Source organism: Colias eurytheme, chromosome 26 (genome assembly GCF_061535395.1).
Source record: "Colias eurytheme isolate Ceu_HAF_F1 chromosome 26, ilColEury1 Martin Lab GWU primary, whole genome shotgun sequence".
Lineage (NCBI taxonomy): Eukaryota > Metazoa > Arthropoda > Insecta > Lepidoptera > Pieridae > Colias > Colias eurytheme.
This window is the reverse complement of record NC_143005.1, coordinates 5,896,201-5,916,155: the sequence shown is the minus strand read 5'-3', so window position 1 is coordinate 5,916,155 and position 19,955 is coordinate 5,896,201. Positions and strand designations below refer to the sequence as shown.

At 31.1% G+C, this 19,955-nt stretch overlaps 1 protein-coding gene across 3 annotated transcripts in view; it reads right to left on the bottom strand.

Annotated features, from left to right (window-relative positions):
• Positions 1-19,652, bottom strand: part of tsl (membrane-attack complex domain containing protein torso-like) — a 55,320-nt gene extending 35,668 nt beyond the window's left edge. For all 3 annotated transcript variants that reach the window (XM_090116838.1, XM_090116837.1, XM_090116836.1), the window contains exon 1: positions 19,310-19,652. In XM_090116838.1, coding sequence (XP_089972964.1) covers positions 19,310-19,326 — 17 coding nt within the window. In that variant the 5' untranslated portion in view covers positions 19,327-19,652. The remainder of the gene's footprint in view (positions 1-19,309) is intronic.
• Positions 19,653-19,955: the final 303 nt, after the last annotated feature.

Sequence of the window (19,955 nt, the reverse complement as noted above, 5' to 3'; positions counted from 1 at the left end):
GATATCTCGTTGGGCAATGAGAGTGAAACTTGAAAGGTCTAATGATCGATTATTGTGTGTTGAGTGACTTAAAAAGTTAGGATAATTTAGACTATTTTGAAAGTTGTGCATGAAACGAATAATTCAAATAACCATGTTTTTAAGATATCTTCATTGATATGTTTAGTAGATAAGTAAACAGAGTGATAAATTTAAAAAGTTATTCCTTCTAACGGTGAGGCGAGGTAGGCATAAGGCAATTTTAAAAAATCTTACATTCATCGATTAGGTACTCTATAATAACTCAACTTTGTGTTAATCCTAGATTGAGTTATTAATAATATGTTATTTCGAAACATCTTTCCATTTTAGTAAAATATTAATTACTCTATCATGATTTAATTATACATTTTATCTATTGTTTACAAAACATTTAATTTCTGTGTGTTTTAACAGTAAGAATTATTGTGTGTGTATGTTACAAAAAATATATTAATTAAAGCATCACTAACCCTTAATTGCATTGTTTATAAAACAATACGATACAATCAGTTAATTTCAATTGAAGAGCATGCAATGTGCAATCCCCCGTGTAAACTAACCGTTATCATTATATCGGTGCGGTGTGATAAGTTATGTTGCAGGTCAAGTGGGGACATGGGGCAAATCGTAAATTAACCATGTAATTAATTTAAAAGAAAATCAATTAAATACAATTAGTTGAGTTGCGATTAGCGCAATGTGCAATTGAAATGTTCTAATTAATTTGAAAATTATTTGAAAAATCGGTGAATTTGTTACTGGTGACTATGATTCTAATGTACATGGAATTGGTACCTAGATTGTGCTCAAATTATGTGAATACTAAATATTTATCAGTAAGAAGTTAACTTACCTAACCTAACATAAAAATATTATTTCTTTCAATTTAAATAATAAGTAGATATCTTATTTTGAACCTACTTAGATTCTAGTTTCGACATAGAAAGTGGTGAACATATTCAAGTCAGTTAAAGAAAGAGCGTACCTACAATATTTTGGAATATGCGTGCGAAAATGGCATTACATATTTAAATTTTGCTCTAAAAATCCCAACCTTGAACTGTAATATTTAGTTTGAGAAAAATACATTGAAATCGTGATAATTGATTAAGATATAGATAAAAGTGAACAAACTTTACCCGCAACATTATAACAATAGATATTAAATGGGTTTAGTAGTCTGAGAAACAAACATATTATTATGAACAGTGGCAGTTCATGGCACCCTGGTACTGAGATTTATCCATTGTTTACACTTTTATGTAACTAGGAACTATTTTCCTATGTATGGTTTTGTAAAAAGCTTACTTGAGCTGCTATAGGATTCCAATTCTTCAATTATGAAATTTAATTTATATGAATGGTTTGATGTCTATTGCTTTATTGTTTACTAGCTTTTCGCCCCCACTTCGCCCACATAGTCAAAGGAAAATCCTTTCTGGGATTTTCGGGAATAAATCTAACCTATGTCCTTTCTAAGGTCTCCCACAGTCTCTGCACCAAATTTAATTCAAATCGGTTCATTTGTTTAGGCCTGAAGAAAAGACAGACAGACGTAAGTAATAATTTATTTTAATTGCATGATTTTTAAAGTGAAACTTTTATTACATCGTCTCAAACTTTTTGGTCTGTGTAGCGCATGTCGCGTGACGGTCGAACCGTACGATAATTATCGTACAAATACGATAATTTTGTGCCTAAGTTTCACTTTTACCGTGGTTTCATAAAACCACACAACATTTTTTTTAAATATAATATTATTATGTATTATTTTTAGTAAAGTACCATTATAGATATATATTTCGATCACTAGATGTTTTATAATCATTATTTCAACGACGTACCTCAGGAGGAAAGCTCTCTCAAATAAAAACTTATTGATAAATGTTCAAAGTAAGTATAGTGCGATTCACGAAAGATGACCACAAATGGCGGCCGTCTGCGCACGTATGAACAGACTTAAGACAAAATAATATTTTGATGTTGGTTAAATAATTTGTGTAATGTTGTAAACGCTGGTAATGCAAAACCAAAAAGTAATTCATGTACGTGGGCAGACGGCCGCCATTTGTGGTCATCTTTCGTGAATCGTACTGTAACAGGTACCTATTATTATTCATTCGATAAATCAATTGATATGTTCCGTATACTTTAACATTCGGTACCTCAATGTCAAACGTAAATAAGGACAAAGAGATCTAGGAAAATATCGTGATGTCATTCGCAATAAACACCTTGTATTGGTATGTAGCGTGTTATGATTTTGTGTACTTTATTTTTTGTGCTATTTTTAGATCATATTAGTTACTAGCTTCCGCCCGCGCCTCCGTCCGCGCGGATGTCGGTCTTCGCGTGGATGGTCTCCATTTTGAGTAACTCTGACAATGACATCTTATAAATATCTATTGGACCCAAATACGGCTAGGCCTATAATAATACGCAACGTGTGTTCGCGGTTCTACAGAACAACGTCTATGGATAAAACTGAAAAATTAAGATTATTTTTTTTCTACGTATTTTTCCAGAATAAAAAGTATCCTATTTTGCGCCCAGGATAATAAGGTATAATTATACCAAGTTTCATCGAAATCGAACAGTTAGTTTTCACGTGATGTCTTCACATACAGACAGACAGACAAAAAATTTTTTAATCACATATTTGGGTTTGGTATCGATCCAGTAACACCCCCTGCTATTTATTTTTTCAATATTTTCAATGTACAGAATTGACCCTTCTACAGATTTATTATATGTATAGATGAATAAATTAAATACATTTTTGTTAATACTTTTCGTACCTTACGAGTATTCGAGAATATCAAAAGAGAGGGCTACCTACAATCTATTAGTTATTATACATATTTGATTAAAACATCTATATAATATCTATATAATATAATAAATAATGATATTAGATTTTGGATCTGTTTGTTTGTCCTTCCATCATGTCTAAACACAGCGATTAACACGTTTTTCAGTGGGCTAACAAAGATCACATTTTAACGCGGGAAATTATCTTACTCCCACGGGAAAACATGTAACACAATGCTTTATTAACATAATATTATGTAATTCTCAGTAACATCTGCTCAGTAGCAAAACTAGATTACAAAATATGTTTAAAAATAAAATAATTGTATTTTAACCCGACCAAAGTAAAGACTTTGGCCAGGTTTAATATTCTCTTGTTTTATCTTCCTTAGCTTTAGCTTTAATAAACAATTGCAAAAGAAAACTTCAACTATTACTTAAATATTATTGAATTGGATAAAGATTAATGCAACATAAAAAAACAATGACCTATTTCTCAAATAAATTCAATGAATTTAGATTAACGAAAACACAAAACGTGGTATTATTATTTACTCTTGAAAAGATCCATAGCGAATTGCGCAACATTTTATATTTCCTAAGAAAAAATCGTGACAATACCGCGGTCTATTTGTTATAAGAGAAATAGGGAATTGTGTCGAAACTGTTACAACAATAGATCACGTACTATGATGATTATTTAATTAAAACTAGCTATTTTATTTGTTGTTTTGTTGACTTGGATGCTGTTTTTCGCTAGTTACTATTTGAAAGTAGATATACATAATTGTTATAACACGGATTATTATTTGACACTTAATTTGACATTATTTAGGGCCGATTTTTCAATGCTTGGATAAGGCTTGGATAAAACTTATCCGTCCAATAAAGTACTTAATACTTTATTGGACGATATACACGATAATATTAAAATGTCACGTAAACTGTCAAATACGGGCAATTAGAACACATTTTTAAAATGGTAGTTTTATACATTATTCGACGAATAAGTTTTAACTTTTAACCAAGGATTGAAATAAATCTTCTTTTTTATATATAAAAATGAATCGCAAAATGTGTTGGTAAGCGCATAACTCGTTAAATAATAAAATTGGAATAACATTGAATTGATATTATTGCTACTAATACTTATTGACATGATTATTTCCTATTCTTTCCGAATATCATTTAGATATTATATATTTAGATAATCATATTTACGAAGCAAAATCAACAGGATTTCATAGTTAGTGTTTTAAAGTAATAATACCACAAAAATGTAGGTATTGTATTTTAAACGTTTTTCTTTGTTATACATTCCTATAATACAATAAGTATTAAGTACCTACATAGTATTACATAACACACATTCCTTGCTATTATTATATCTCTTATTACTTATAGATATGCGATGTTATGGAATTAAGGAAAATATTAAGTGTTTAAAGATATTTATTTAATTGTTTAATGGAAATGGGTCAGATAACAAATTCTAGTATCGGGATAAGATTATGAACAAACAAATAAAACACATACCTAATATAGATATAGAACATATTATGTCTAATCAACGTCATTGCATTTTTGTTGCACGTGACTTGTAAGAAATAAAGATAGAAATCTGTAGAATTAGTTTTATTTGCATAGACATCATTTTATTATTTAAAACGCTATTGGAGTAATCAGTAAGATGTAGTCTACATTTACATCTATTCCTGTGTGATGTGTCATAACTAAATCGGAAGATTAAGTAGAGGAACATTTATATATGTATAAGTGCGAAGCTAACAACGTCTTAGTCTTTTGAATTTGAATTGATATCATAAGTTCTAACATGATATCAATTCAATGGTTTCTTAGGGCTATATTATATTTGATTGGTATCAATGTTATATAATATGTCGCAGGCAAATTGTATTATTTCGCCGTTTACAAACGCTCGGCATTTTGTAATATGTCGAGAATTCGTACCTAATCAGAAATTTTTGGTTTGGATAAAGGGGTGGGTTAGGTTAGGTTCTAGTTTTTAAAACTACCTATTTCTGTGTAGTTTTAAAGTGACAGACGCCGTTTGTAAACAGAGGAAATTGTACAATTTGTCTGCGACATATACATATCTAGTTACATGCAGTAACAACAAATGGGATCGACACTGACCTTCGTCAACTGCAGTGTTAAGGTACCTACTGGATTATATCGTTATATTGTTGTATAGTTATAACTTATAATATATAAATCAGTATAATATAGTACGAAAACTTATCAATAAGATTACACTAAAACCATATAAGAACCAGTGATTAAAACTAAGTAAATCTAGACTTTGAAATTGTATGATAACAATTTCTAGCAGTACGAAAGAAACAAAACAGGTCCTGCCCCCCTAGTCAAGTGGCTTTCTGTTAGCGTAGCGATCAATTGAATAGACTACGAATGTATGAGATTGACGTAACCTGTAGATACGTTTATCTACAGCTTACGTCAATCTCATACATTCGTAGTCTATTCTATTGAACGCTACGCTAACAGAAAGCCATTTGACTAGGGGGGCAGGAAAATGACGTCAATATACAGAACGACCTCTCGAATTGGGAACTTCCATATCGTAAATATCCTAATAAGAAAATAATATAATAGAATAAATAAATATAATAAAAACACAATATGAGATGGAATCAAATTTATGACTTCTACGTGTTCCCCGCAACCCACGTGGACATCTTTATATCAGACTTTATATAAATTTATGTCCACGTCCAACTTTATATAATTTTTTATATATAAATTTTATTTATGACATGCTTGAAATAAAAACAAAATATATTTAAACCTTAAATAAATTAGTCAATACTTTTCAATCCACTAGTCACATCCAAGTTTATGTGTACAACTACAAACAGGTAAAACTTCTAATAATAATTGTTTTGGTATATTCCTTCAATTAGGTATGATTTATGATATCGATGTTTTTCTCATACATCTTTCATATTCGCTTAGGTACAAAACTATATCGACGTACCAATAGAAATAGGGACATTTGTACTGTAGCTATGCCACAGAGCAAGACAGGTAATTGCAAAACCAATACAGGACATAGTATACGAGTAACATTGACCGAGTTACCGTTATATAACCTGTTGTAGCAACATCTATTGCTTATTTAGACGATTGTCTTATTTAGTTTATGTTTCATCAAAGATCAATGTAATTTGGCACTTATATTGAGAGATATAAGATCGATGTTAAGATTGCTAATAGAAAATAGTAAAATACTTTTATGTTGTTGTTTTTAAGATTGTAAATAAGTTTGGTTGTTAAATTTGGTGGTTTTGTATACTTTTTATTGTATCTTAATATAGTTTATTGAGGCTATAAGGAAGTAAAAGGCCGAATATGGTTTATAAATAGAAATTTATTTTGGGTGGTCATGAGTTAATTTGTAAAAAAAAAACTAGCTTTATGACTGCGGTTCCTCTTACCAGTTACCAGAGCATTTATTTTGGGTGAGCTTTCAATCCCGAATTCAACATTTTTCAAAAAAAGATATTAGATAGCTTTTGTCATTCTTCAATATGTACAAACTAGATATGTAGGTATTTATTGTACTAATATGATCTAATTTAATGCTAATTGTTACTTGACGGTTTCCAGTTCCTACTTTCTTATTTATAATTTTAGATTGTATTCTAATGCCTGTTAACTTGTAGGCTAGTTGCCATAAACAGTTTGCACAATTCACGTGGCCACAGTCACTATATAAAGTTTTCGAAACCTAGCTTTATGTATTTGACTAGGTATATCAAATAGTGATTTGAAAACCAGTGCATAGTTATATTATACCTATTCATTCTGTTCTTTGATTTCCTTCACTGATTTAAAACACCAAATATGTTTTACAAATAACCGTATGTAAAAACAAACATGTAGAATTAGATAAACCCACTTTTTCTAACAAAACGTGATCACAAGCCATATCAACCCGGAATCTTTGAAAAATGAGAAAAAAAAACACAATAATATCGTCGTAACTCCAAATTGGATGGGCTGCGTCATTGAGCGATGTTTTTTTAGTTTTATAACGAACCTTAAATCTTACAATTATTGTATTTTTACACTTAATTGTAATTACATGTGTGATGTGTCGAAGTTTTTTGTAAATGCTAATTGTGATCGTAAAAAAGCCATTGGTTTGTAATTAATGAAGATTTTGATTTATAGTCTACACAATAATTTATAATATAAAATATATTGACGATGCGATGAAAATTTGTTATTATTTCGTAGATTTGCACTTTGCTCTCTTTTGCTCTATTGTAATTTGTTAATTTATTTTTTTAAGGTAAGTTAATATTTCCTTGCTTTTGTATCACGAACTTATCGATACCAGATGGACATTATATTAAAACGCCGAATTTAATGTGCCAAACTGTGTGCTATTTTTTTCTTTTTTTCACCTTTCGAATCGAGTTCAAAAAAAAAAAATTTAAAACACCAATTTTAAGATTGACGCAATCGTATTTTTGTTTTTTAAATAATTTTGTTTGTAATTGCTCACAAACAGACTGCCAAAACAACCGTGTCCTTGGTATTTGGCAATTATCTTCCTCAAAATCAGAGCAAAAGGTGTTGCTATATTCACAGATCATCTCGTAATTCACAACAATACAAAGTGCGAACCAAATCAACAAGGCCGTTGGCCTTTCAGATGTGAAATGTGCTTTTGCTCTATTACAAGGTCACAGTGCTAAAGTAATGCAAAGTTGATATACGGCATAAATACCTACTTTGTCTATAATTCATTCTATATCTCAATTCTCATTGGTTTAAAATTAAATAAGTATTGAAAAGCTCATCAAACTAGGAAGTCAGTAGGCTAAATAGCATCACGCCAGCCATGACGGTACAATAGCGGAGAATCCATCGAAAATATTGCAAATTATAATAAATATGTAAATTGTGGAAACAGTAGTAAAGTATAGTAGACTAACTAGTTGACGCCACACTACGTCAGATTTAAATTATATTTTTTGAGAAACCTTAATAATTATTCTGATATTAAAGTTTGCCTTATCGCCAAAAAGCTCCATCAAGTCAAGGTTGAGTGGTTTCGGAGAACCGGAGTAACCGCACAAAAAATAGTTTAAATTTTATTTTGCATCGTATTTACTTTCATATAAAATAATAACAAGCTGCTATTCTGTAAGTATAAACAAAAAACACTTCTTAATTTTGATTTTATACCTATGTAGGTACACGTAATTGATGTGTTGATCAATCTTCATTCAATTTATTAATGTATGATGTACCTCATGATTTAAACGATACTAAAACCTAATGAGAACAATTGTTTACCATTATTATTGTTTATTTTATTAACGAGGTCGCTCACCTTTCCCCAGTTACATAGTTGATATAAATATCTAGATCTAACAGGTGTTTAGTACTGTTAGATGACTAATACTAGGTACCTACTGAAGGTGAATCTTGGACCTTAGTAGGTTGGATAAGTTGTTTTAGATGAATTGGATTCTTGAAGTTTAGGTTATGGGTTTTATTTTAGTGTGAGGTTAAGATAAAATGCTAAGTTTAATTGTTGGATAACTCGTGATGTACTCGTATGTTTTGCAGGATAAATGCGTGAATTTTCATTGATATTGCAGAACATTTGTCAGACATAACCTCAAGCATAAACAATTATCTTTTAACCATTAACTTAGCGTAAACTTTGTGTTGCTAAAACTATGGTGATAAATAGATTTTTATCCAAATAAGTTGTGTGCTAAATATTTTATGTTATTTTGGTATGGCTTAAGAATCTGACTATATTTAGTCAATATTACGTTAAAAGATTGGAATCTTGTCTAATTAAATACATGGAGTACTTTATAATTTATATTCGACGATTTTCCCTAGGATTAAATTAAAGCTATACCTATACATATTATAGACTGCAGAGTACAGGCCCATGTTGAAAAATTTATGGTACAAATTGCGTAATAAATATTTGAGAACCATCAAATCAAATTTTTTTATCCTTGTTACCTCTGTAAGCTACCACTATCGAGTTTCGTACAGGAACTTATTGGGCGTCTCATCAAAATAAAGCTACTCACGGAAAATTAGCTTGATAGTAATCAAGTGCAAAAATGGGCGATGGATCCTGAACTAATATGATTAAATATACCATAGAATATATAAACACTCTAAAGCGACTACGGTCTCAACATCCTTCTATAAAAGTAGATCAAAAGGCTTAACGGGATGGCAAAATGCGGTAAATGCAGCTTCAGAAAGTCTATGTAAAGAAGCACTACTTGACACAACAATTTATGGAAATATGAACTCATGGTACTGCGCAATAAAGTGCAATTTGACTGCACAAGCGCTCAGTTAGTAACTGTTTAGTAGGTGAACTGTGGCTCAGTGTCAAACGATATTCACCTAACATTGGTAACGGGGTAGCAACCTTGTTACTAAGCAACAAAGTGCAATTCAGCTCGCACGCTCAGTTACTAACTGTTTAGAAGTTGAACTGTGGCGCACTGTCAAACGATATTCAGCTAACATCGTAACGGGGTAAGCAAAGCCGGTCACCTGTTTAGTATTCAACCCGTGCTACCTTTGCTGACAGGTAGCCTGGCAATGTGACAGAAAGGAAGAATGGACAAAAAATGCGATACGAATGAGCACAGCTATTGTTTTAGGTCGATTAAAAATTGTAGTTATTGAAAACAAAATATGAGTGCTTAAATATTTAAAAAATAAATTTAATATTGTTAAAGGCAATGATATTATAAGTAAAAAGGTGTAGATTGGTTACAACCTGTGGTTACAACACATCTTCGATAAAGGCACACTAACAAACACATGATTAATTGTCGAAGAAACATCAAGAAGAGACCAGTGAAGTTAAAGCTAGTATCTAACCTGTGGTAAAAGGTGGCTAATTAGCCACTTTATGACGTGTCACTCCTGGAGCGCTAATAACCTATCCACTTTAATTATAATATCAATGGTTGCAGGATTTTTTATTGATGTAGTGTCGCTTATAATTAAGATGTTGTTAAGATGAGTCTAAACTCTAAAGACACCTGTCGAGCAAATCATCAAAGCATTTACGTCAGCATGCAAAGAATTTTATTACCTACCTACACTCATTATATTAATTATCTGTGCTTCTTGCGCAATTGGAAAAATGAAACGATAAATTATTTGTATTGTATTAAATTAAACTTTTATTCATCTTCAAGGATTTAAAATATGATAACTCGTTAAATTTGTTTATAACGTTTATCTGTAAACCAAATTTCCCGCTTCCGGTCTAATGGTGTCATTTATTCATTTACAAACTCAAACCTATAATATAAACTTAGCAAAATTTTATTAAAATCGGCACAGCCATTTTTCGATTTAATTAGAAGCGTACAAACAAACACACATTATTGATTAGATTACATCTATCTATCTATAGATAACAAAACTGCATTATGTCTGTTAGTATGCAGCATACAACTTCACAGCATAGGGGCTTTTAGATCTTAGATAACAGATGTTTTGTTGATAATACTGTTTACGTGATGTCTGAATACGACCTAATTATACATACATCTACAATTTAATATATATAATATTACTAGTATACAAAACAAAATAGTTTAATTTGTTTGTATAGATTTCGGAACGGTTACATGGTGATATGTATGTGATATATGTAGATAGCAGATACCTGTAGTGATAACTTTAAAAATATTTATTTTTATTCGACATTGCCAAAACAACGTAACTCTGAAGGTTCTGAACTCAATTAAAAAGAGAAAAATTATGCTAACGAATAACAATAGGTAATTTCAGTAGAGACTACGTGAATTATTCGTAAATTATACTCCGATAAAGTCTAATGTAGTAAGTAGTAACCGTATGCTTTCCTATAATCAAAGAGATTCTAGTTACTACTTTATTGCTAAGCATTTTACCAACTGTATCTAAAGCCTCTACAATATCAATACGCAGGCAGGTCATGGCTACGTCATTAATAATATATTATAATATTTTAATGAATCCGCTTCTCCGAATACCGAGATGGTCAGTTTCGCAATATGACCTTTAAGTCGCCAATACCATATTTCCATTCAAATCGAGTCTACATGATACACAATTCGAATCGTTTTGGGCTTAAGAAATTTTTAACGGTTATGACATGCCGTGACAAATTTTTTGAATATTTTTGTTGGTTTGAAAGTTATTTTATCCAAGCACGTAAAGACGGGGGGATAAAACTTGATGAATATAAAAATTTATATGCTTCGAACGTGGAAGTTCCAAAAACTGTAACCTTGCCCTATCAAACTAAAAAATCCGACAGTCAAATTGCACTATATATATTTTTTGTTTTGATTTTGTAATTTAAAACTTATTTCTGGTATAAGGTAGCCAAGCTAATTGGAAACCTTGCGAGTTATCACAAATAAAAATTTTCAATGGAAATAACCAATGTAACATTATATTGTTAAAATATTAAGAATTGTTCCAATTGCTTCATATATAGATATTCTATCATACGATGTGTATAGTATAAGTACAATATAGTGTGCACCTTTTGCCCTGTCGTTATTATAGGAACTCGCAATATTCCAGTAAGCATATGAGTAGTAGCAATATAGTATATACTGAATCCTTTCAAAGACTCACTTCAAGACTCTTGAAAGACGTTAGATTTATACAATGCCTTATTTACTTACACCAAATCCAAATCAACTTAACCGTCAAGTGAACATCAAATCATGTGTGAATAGCAATTGACCTCGCGTGATCTCATCACAATTGGTGCTTCCCGTCTGCAGTGATCCTATAACCTATATACGTCTTGGACGGATATACGCAATCACTGTATGTATTGGCAGTTTAATGGGGGATGTTTCACAGCCCCCTTATGTTTGGATGGCGTCTTCATCATTAAAAGACATAAAATGATCTCGGCCGGGACTGTCTGTTCTCAATAAGTTCAAAAACCACTGCACCAATTTGCATTCTGTTTTCACCAATAGATAGCGTTTATCCATCTTGAAAATACTATAAAGTTGTACCTTACCCTAGTGGAGCTGGAGATGCTTGCTGCAGAAACAAGTAAGAACTGAAAACAAGATGATTGAGAGGCAAGATTTAAAATTAAAACACTGCGATTACCTTTTGTTAAATCCGAATTATTTTACTGTAGCGGCGAATAAAAAGAACCTCAATCGTTTTTGGGAACGGTTAAGAGGATACATAAATTCTCAGAATAAAATTTGTGATATAAGATAATGCCTTTCAAGTTTTGAACTGCCTTCTTACATCAGCTTAAACCCAGAGCTTTTCATGTGTAAAATTTTAAAATAAAATTAAAATAATAATTTGGAAAATCCAAAAGTGCACGCCTCATAATTTTTTTTTAATAAATATTTATTAATTATTATTTTTGTTTATTTAATAACAATTAAACCACATCGAATCAGACCCTGAAAAATGAAAGGGTTCTATTCCTGAGCATACTCAAGCGTAAGAGAAAAAAAAAGACTCGATTAGTAAAGTATTTCGGTCGCTATCGTGTTAACAAGAAAAAGGATCCGCACATACAGACACACGGACGTCCAAGACAGAACTTTTTTAAACTGTTTTTTAACTAGTTTAAATAACAAAAATGACATCAAAAATATCATGAACGTTAAAAATAGTGTTTTTTCTTAATATGTGTGTGTATGTATTATCTTACAAGTGCAATGTATGATACATAAAGACATTTTAAGTTTGAAAAATCAGATGTTTTGCGCGAAGTGACAGTAGTACCCACCTCAACGCTTCGCTTATGAGGCGTGCAAAACTATAGGGATTAATTGTAGTATTCTGCAAATATTACAATTAATCAATATGTATTTTATTTTTTATAGAATTCACTCCATATTATCAAACATCTCACAACCCTATCTACATAGTACCTACATTATACACATACATCTACCCGCAAAAAAATAATTGCAACTTGAATATTGACAACAAAATTGCATACAAAATTCATAACATCCATTGCAAAATGACGATGACACGTGTTCTTGACAAACATGTTTGTTGCATCACGAGAATCCTTTTGGATGTTATTTTGCTTGTATTTAAGATAGGGTTGTCACTTTAGTCATATTTCGTAAGTTTCCGTATTAAATAATAGCTGTGCCGCGCGGTTTCACCCGCATTACTCCGCTCCTGTTGGTCTTAGCATGATGATATATAGCCTATATTACTCGTGGATAATGTAGCTTTCGAATAGTGAAAGAATTTTTAAAATCGGTTATCGGTCGATAGAGTTGAAGAGCCAGTGAAATGGTATATTATGTAGAATGTAGATTATTAAATATTGACAGCCAACGAGGGAGTTTGAAAAATATTTCGAGATTAATTTCCTTATGTAACATGAGTTGAATGAATCAGTAAATCCAACACTGAAGCGTATTCAATGAAATTAGTAACGTTTGTCATTTATTATAATCTTATATATAAAAATGAATCGCAAAATGTGTTGGTAAGCGCATAACTCGAGAACGGCTGAACCGATTTCGATAATTCTTTTTTTATTATATTCCTTGAAGTACGAGGGTGGTTTTTATGTAGAGAAAACGTAAATATTATGTACCACGGGCGAAGCCGGGGCGGACCGCTAGTTAACTGATATATATAGATACTTTGAATGTAGATAAATTAAATAAATAAAATAATGTTCATCGACAGCCCTAACTTCGCCAAATGCCATCGAAGTAATGGAAGGACGAATTGAAGGAAAATATCGATAAATACGTCATAATATTATTGAAATTATTATGTTTATATTCTGAGTGCTTAATATAAACAAGTTGCACATGTGTTTACATCAGGTTGGGATTGGAGGGGTTGATTTCACGAAAATTGTTTCACGAAGACACAATTTTACTACAAGAGATATCAATATATATTTTTTATATAGGTACCTACGGATTATATTTGTACGAATTTAGATAAATATTATATGCACAAATAAAGATCTATAAAGAGATAATATTTTAGGATATTAATGGCTATAGACTCATTTTTAAAACAAAACTAGAAGAGGGCGAAATACTCGATTTAAATGAATAAAATTTAATTGATACCCTTCGTGCTATAGTACTTTTATAAGTTTAAAATAACGTTATTATTAATTGTATTTTTAAATAAATATTACACGCAACGATTTCCTAATCAGCTTTTCTACCGAATAACTTAAAATCGCGTTATTATAATTTAATTGTATTTATTTTGCATCGTGATTTCAATTCACGATTCCCCTTTATATATTCAGATTCAAAAAAAAACATCACGACATCTTCGTAATCAGAGAAACTGAATAATGATTTTAAGTGCCCACGTTCGCGTTGATAGCAATGATGGTGAAATTAAAGTTTAGTATAGTTAAAAGGGTTTCAAATTTGTGGTGTTTGGTTGATATATCTCTAGATATATGAAAGAGGTGACTGACTGACTGACTGACTGACATCTATCAACGCTGCAAACCACTGGACGGATCGGGCTGAAATTTGGCATGCAAGTAGACTCGTACTCGACTTTGAAATTGTAGTGCCTGAAGAACATAGCTATGCTTCTTTCAATACAGGAATTTTTACGAAAATCGATGCATGTATTATTGAACATTATATTAGGATCCAATAACCATATCGCACTTAAAGATATAAACGTAATATCACATCTGATTTAAATTGCGTGACATTTGTCCAAGGACTTAAAACCTGTAAGTTTTATCGATAATATAATATGATATGTTACGGAAATGATTTCAATTTCAATAAATTATTATTTAAAATAGAACACACCTACGCTTTGTTTATCACGTGGCTTTAATCACAGAATGCTTAATAGTAGGTACTAGGTACCTATAGCTAACGCTAAAAGAACGGTAAATTGAAATGAATTAATGAAGTTTTAATTAATAATGTTGGTTTATTAATGTTTATGTCATTTGTGGTCAATTAAAAGAATAATATGTTTTGATGATGGTTTTGTGAGAAAGATGTGGAACTGGAGTGTCATCTGACAGCTGTTGAGCGTTGTGGTAGTGGTAAAACCATAATTTTTTAAGGTCTAAGATTTGATTACCTACTGATAATTATTATACATCTAATAATTTGTATTATTAATTAATAATTTATAATTCCTTTCGATATTACCTAATTTTAACAATTATTTTAAATTAGTTTCGAACGTAAGTTAATAAAAAAAATGTGTGCGTGTACACACGTAAGAAGTGAAACTTCTGTATAAACCTTATTTAAAAAAAATAATTAACTATTTGCAACTTTACAGAAGAACGTCGAATCAAAGATGGCGCGTAACGGAAAATGTTACACTAAATTTTTTTCTAACCCCGATAAAGAAGTTTCACTTCAAAAATAACACATCAAAATACCTAACACACAAACCCAGGAAACATAATATTGAATAACAAATATGTATCTACATACAAAGTTTACTACACGCTAAAAAAATATCCATTATAGTGCGAGAGTCTACGCTAAATTGAAATAATATTATCGACGTCGATAGTTAAAAATAGCATTAATTAGGAACTACAATATTCTAACATTCTGTGATAATAATTAGAACGATGCTCATTTAGATTCAGAAATATAAAAAGTGCATTCTAGAGAGCTTATCGTAAAATAATAAAAAAAAAAAAATAAATAATAATAATCATATTAGAATTTAACGCTGCCTCCCGTACTATAATGATAATTGTATTTGTTTATCCACTGTAATAAATTTATGCCCATATATGCTAAAAGTTGTACTATTATCACATAAGTGCGAGTGAATATATTTGTTAAAGGGTATTATTAAAAATAATATCATAAACAAATAAACAAATTAAGTATTACCATGTGTTACGTAACATAGTGTAATGCCGCTCCGTGGTTCTTCTACATGCTCTTCTTGATTATTGACATTCAAATTATGTACCTATAAATCTGAATCACGGCTTGACTCGTTATCCAGATAAAAATTTGACAGACAATTACCTACATTTTCTATTCATTACATTATATTCTATGATTATATTCTATCTTCCTTGTAACAAAAACACATCCAATTCCAATCAGCCGTTTTGCCTCCAAGAGACATACAAACATGCATCCATATTCAGTTTCGCGTGTATGTATGTAAGATAAAATCCATTATCTACCGTAAATAGGTGAACAATGCGAGATGTCGAGATTTTCTGAGCTAAGCGACATACACGTGTAGGTATTGTGATGTGTAATACTAGATTTTCCACGCTATAGTAATGGCACGTGACTTCGGCTATGTTAAATCACTGTTTATTCTAAGGTTGAAGTTATTTAGGTTCGATGTCTGTCTCATAAAAGTCTAGAGCTGAATAAGAAGCTGATCACCTTATTGTTTGTAATAAAATGTATCAATGAAACTGATGTTAAATAAATATTATAAACTAGCGGTCCGCCCCGGCTTCGCCCGTGGTACATGTTTACGTTTTCTCTACATAAGAACCATCTACATACTACTTCAAGGAATATAATAAAAAAAGAATTATCGAAATCGGTTCAGCCGTTCTCGAGTTATGCGCTTACCAACACATTTTGCGATTCATTTTTATATATAAGATTGTATTTTGCTTAACTTGATATACCTACGCGGAAATTTGGGGACAATGATGCGTAACTACCTACGTCATAGGTAGGTACTAGGTACAATGAAACTAAAAACTTCCAACTTCCAAAAAAGTTGTTTTTTTATTATTTTATTTTAAGTTGAGTGGCCTTTACTTACAAGTAGGGCATGCAGAACCGGATCCGGTTCCAAGTTTCTGAAACCCGGTTCCAAATCGAGCTCAGAACCGGGTAGAACCGGGTTACCCGGTTCTTTTATAATACTTCGGAAAAAATACTAAATTAAACAAAAGTAACTGTAAAAGTACCTGATAGGCCATTTATTTTACGCGGCTTGTGTCTTATTTTATTAAATTAATAAAGAAACAAAATTTCAATACTTCTCTTTATTTATCAGTCTTATAAAAATTAAAAGTACCTTGGCCCTTAGTCAAACGTCAGTATCGCCAAGGAATAGAAATTGCTAACGCTAATTATTGACATAAGCTCATGATATTTTGGTAATGGTTCGGTCAAACTACCAACGACGATGACGACCACGACCAAAATTCAAATCTTGCCAAAATTTGTTCAAAATAAAATATTTAAATCTCCCGTCATTACGGTACTCGGAAAAAAATTAATTCGAGGTCAATTAATAAAAGAATAGTTTTTTTTGCGATTTTCGCCGAGACAGTAAGTTTATCATACAATCACCTGGAACCAAAATTGTACATCATAAAATTATCTATAAAAAAGGTTAAATACATTTTTTCCTAGGAGCTACCGTTTCTACGAAAAACCTATTTTTTATCCATTGATCTCGAAAAAATTTGTTTAATTGTGTTTTGCACAATTTATTTAATTTCGACTGGATGAAAATTCCTTAGGCAAAACATCATACGCTTATGTCAATTTGTATCGATAGCGTATTCTATTCCTTAGCGTTTTGACGGTTGTCTCGGCGCTCTTGTTATCATAATCTTATATATAAAAATGAATCGCAAAATGTGTTGGTAAGCGCATAACTCGAGAACGGCTGAACCGATTTCGATAATTCTTTTTTATTGTATTCCTTGAAGTACGAGGATCGTTTTTATGTAGAGAAAACGTAAACATGTACCACGGGCGAAGCCGGGACGGACCGCTAGTATCACATAAAAACATGAAAAGTACCCAGCTGTAGGTTTTGAGTCCCATGCGAATGTCGAAATTTGCGAAAATTTTCAGCATTTACGGCTGTATCTTTTGATGCGTTGGCTTGTGAGTTCGACTTTTTCACTTAAAAGGGACCGAAGACTTTAGTATTCGATATAAATTTCAGCTTGATACCAAAAACAAAAACATGACTGGACCATCAGAATCAGTAAAATTAACAGCTTTTCAAATTCACGAGAAATCTAATAAAAATATTTCTGTAGCCTAATTTTTGTCATTTTCGAAGCCTAATTTTTTTTGGTAATACAACCGTAGGAAAATTATAGCATCTAATGTTAGACAACCAATCGGAGCCACGCTTGAGGCGTGGCACGAAAATTCCCGATGCACGTGAGTCTGACGTTGCCAGATACAATAAATTTGTTAAAATAATGCAGCAAAATATAAATAATACTTTATATTTTAATATTTTGGTCGGAACCGGGAGAACCGGGTTTCATACTATTCAGACCCGGTTCTCAAGATCATCAAAAAACCCGGGTTTACCCGGGTTTTTCGGAACCGGGTAAACCCGGGTGCATGCCCTACTTACAAGAGGTTTTTTGTTTGTGTTGTCCAAGGTGATATTTAAGTGGTTACATATTATTTTATGCTAATGTTTTCAATATGTTCTTTAAAAATTAACTGCATAGGTAAGAGATAATATGATAAATAGTAAATACTAATTATTAATTAATAATATATACAGTTTACAAAAAATGATATAAAATTAAGCAGTTAATAGTCTATTTATTCATTAACCTTTTACTATCAGTTTAAGATATTGAAGTAATTATTTATTTTATTTTATTAACCGCAAATATATACCTAAATAAGAGGATTGCGTTTCTGTCCTTCAACTAAACACCAGAGCATTTCGTGAAATATTATGTAGGTATCTATATCGAAGGGTCTCAAAGGCTTCGATCGAAAAATCGATCAGTGAAAAACAAAGGTAATTAATTTATATAAGGACACAGACAATATAATAATAGATTGCCTTCAAAGTACACAGATGAATAAGTTAAATAAGAAGTAGGTACCTATGAGACCAAAAATACCTGTCGGTGCGTCTTTGTAGAAACTTGAAATGGGAGTGCAAAAAATAGAATGAACTGTAAGTACTTATTCCTTGGGGGTTCACGAAACAGATTTGAAATTATATTTATTTATATTTATATAGGTATAATATCCTTCTTGCATTGTCTAATCATAATTTAATGTTAATTAATAGTAAATGAACATTAAATAATATTTGTTTATGTATGGAGATCCTTATCAATTAAGTATTTATTACATAATATTTATTGCTTATTTAAATAAACATGGATTTACGACTAATGTACGCTAGTGTTAACAATTTTAAATCCATTTACCTTCGATATCTAGACTACATACCTATGTAGTACCTATTTGACTATCTACCTCCCGATGTCGAAAGTTGTAAAATAAACATAAATAATTGTTAACTGCTTTTTAATTTAACGTTGGTTTGAAATCTGAAGATAGCATAAATCAAAATAAATTTTCTCAAGGTCTTAAGTTTAAAAAATCAGACCTAAATATCGTTTAAGGTTATCCACTCGTAAATATAAGGAGCAAAGTAAAAGTTAACTTACCAACAACAAAATCCCATTAAATAGAGTAAAGTCAAGGATGTTTAGAATTTAATCGTCAATAACATCCTTCCATAGCTAAAGCACTGTTTGACCCATTCACAAACAATATGACACAGGACGCGGTAACGCAAAATCACAGCAAAATAAACTTTTACGAATCAAACTGCATTATTATTGTCACCGGACACAGTATACGTCCCGTCTCCTTTGATTTTTACATTAACTTCATACTGTTTGTCACAAAAAATGTAAGTTTGGAGTTTCCTTGAAAAGACGCGGCCGCTTTGATTATTATTTTTAGCGCGGGAACACTCCTCTCACGATTCACTTCGGTCACTGACTGTGACTGACTACTGAACTGTAATCTACATAAACTAAGCTAACTTGCTTGACTTGATTTAAAAGTTCTATTTTTATTTGTTTAAGAAAAATTCACGATAAAGAACATTTAAAAGAAGTAAAAAATATTATTATTTCAATAAAAAATAATTATAACTTTATCAAAAATTAAAAAGTGATGAAAGTTCCAAAATATTATTGATATTTTTTATACAACTGCCATCTAGAATTAACTGTGAGGATTTTTGATAATTTCGCTTTGTTATAGAGGTATTTAAACTGAACGAGAGATGGCGCTTACATAAAT